The sequence below is a fragment of the Capsicum annuum genome, unplaced genomic scaffold (assembly GCF_002878395.1).
Source record: "Capsicum annuum cultivar UCD-10X-F1 unplaced genomic scaffold, UCD10Xv1.1 ctg9308, whole genome shotgun sequence".
NCBI classification, from domain to species: Eukaryota; Viridiplantae; Streptophyta; class Magnoliopsida; order Solanales; family Solanaceae; genus Capsicum; species Capsicum annuum.
The window spans coordinates 140-2,199 of record NW_025895334.1 but is presented as its reverse complement, the minus strand read 5'-3'; the positions used below and the strand labels follow the sequence as shown (position 1 = coordinate 2,199).

The 2,060-nt window shown below is 40.1% G+C and overlaps 1 protein-coding gene across 1 annotated transcript; it reads left to right on the top strand.

Annotated features, from left to right (window-relative positions):
- The first annotated feature begins 869 nt into the window (after positions 1–869).
- Positions 870–1,238, top strand: LOC124895711 (ethylene-responsive transcription factor 4-like). Its single transcript, XM_047406139.1, has one exon. The coding sequence runs from the start codon at positions 870–872 to the stop codon at positions 1,236–1,238; it is 369 nt and encodes a 122-aa protein (XP_047262095.1).
- The last annotated feature ends 822 nt before the right edge of the window (positions 1,239–2,060 follow it).

Genomic DNA, 2,060 nt, shown 5'->3' with positions numbered 1-2,060 from the left:
GCCCAACAAAAGAGTGGATTTCCTTTGGGATCCGGGTTAGGCAAACACCTTAAATGAGAGCAGTTCCCTACTGAAGAGATCCTGCAAATTATGTTGAAGCTTAGGCTTAGTCTATATCCTCTCATCTCCCCTTCAATGGTCTAACCTCATCTCCTTCTAATTACCTTCTCCCTCTGTTACTCATAGATTTCCCATTGGTGTTTGTCCATTGTTACTTTGTCAATTGAATTCTTATTTGTATTCGGATTTTGAAGTATAATATATATATTAGAGTTGTGTGAAATTGAGGTTGTTACAAAATCTGCAATTTCGAAATGAGTTTCCAAATATTGAGGTTGAATCAACAGTGGTGTGATTTTCTCCCTGACAAAATGGAAATCTATGTCGATATGCACATTAGAATTAGAGGCTATTTGTATAGAAGCCTTGCTATCACAGTGCAACGTGACAATTGAATATCCTTCGCAGCAAATTACCGAGTGATTTGGTGTTTTCCCAGAAAAAAAATAATTATAAACCACTGAACCCAAATTGAAAATAGCATTTCCAATTTATTAACCTTTTCTTTTTTCTTTTTGTGAAATCTGCACGTGGCATTAGGAAATAAAATACAGACAAATATCCATGCAGACATTCAGAATAAAATATAATAATAATATTACATCACATGTGGGCCCCACAATTTACATCAATCAAGTCAAACTCTCCCTCGCTTGACAGTGGTTTTGTTTGGTTCCCCTACCACTGCTCTTCCCCCTATGCGTTCTCTCATCCTTATTACTTGTGAAAATATCACCGAAGTAGCAAAAAAGTAAGAAGGGGGCGAAGAGGGTAGAGAATGTTAATGGAGGAGTTGCGAAGGTAGCAGAATGGGCGGTGGAAGTGAACGGAAGGTGGAGGAGAATGTGAAGGGGTTTGCGGAGGAGGTTCATTACCGAGGAGTACAGAAGAGGCCGTCGGGGAAATACACAGTAGAGACTAGAGATCCGAGGAAAATATGCAATGTTTTCTTAGTTATGTTTGACACAGTGGAGGAGGCGACGCAAGCGTATGATGCGATGGCTATTGAATTTCGCGGTGTAAAAGTCAAGAAGAATTTTCTGAATCTGATGGACAAAATGAATCAGACTCCCAGTAATGTCGGTACTGTTGAGTTATTGAATGTGGTGGCTTCCTTTGCCTCCACCTCAACCACCGCCATAGCCACTTCATTCGATGACTCACCAATATTGATCTGACTGTGACTTCGACAGAGTGGTCATAAATGTGTGGCCCGTCCAACTCGTCTAGACTTTAACGGGTCAGGTTCAACTACAAAATGATTTTAATTTGGGCGGGTAGTTGGGTTAATACACAAACGCAACCCATTTTGACTCTATTCATCCAAACAATATTTAGGTTGATTGGGTTATGAAATGTGCATTAACACAGCCCATGTTGACATGTTGACCTATAATTCTCATGTATTTAACTTTCGCACACCTAGACTAATTCCATGGGAACCTGCCACCTTCCACCAACAACAGGTAACAGGTAACTCTGTCCACCAATGCACTATGTTTTGCATGGCACTTACATAAAGAAGTCCGGGGACCCTTATTTTCCCCTTTCTTTCTTCTATCCTCTCTGTTCCCATTTCAATACATCAAATGCCTTTCTGTTTGTTGATTCAACTTTGAACTTGCTTTAACTGTCGTCTGTTTCTTTTATTTCTTACACTGACAGGTCAAAATTGACACTCATGAAGCAATTAGTACATGGTCGAAAGGTTTGAAATTTTGCTACTGATGATGAATCCCTTTGTGGCAGCATGAAGACGGCCCCCTGGAAGCTGTGTATGGAAAACAGGAACATCGGTAATAATTTGAAGCTTTCCTGCATAAGATAGCTGATTAGCATAGGCTGTTCATCTGTATTGATCATGTGCATGATCATGAGGACAAGTTGATGATGATCAGGTTTATTCCACTTCTTTGATAGGAAATGTACCAACATCAAAACCAGTCTTTGCGAGCAACGACTCCTTTGTGGGATCGTCTACTCTGGCCATGACAATACTA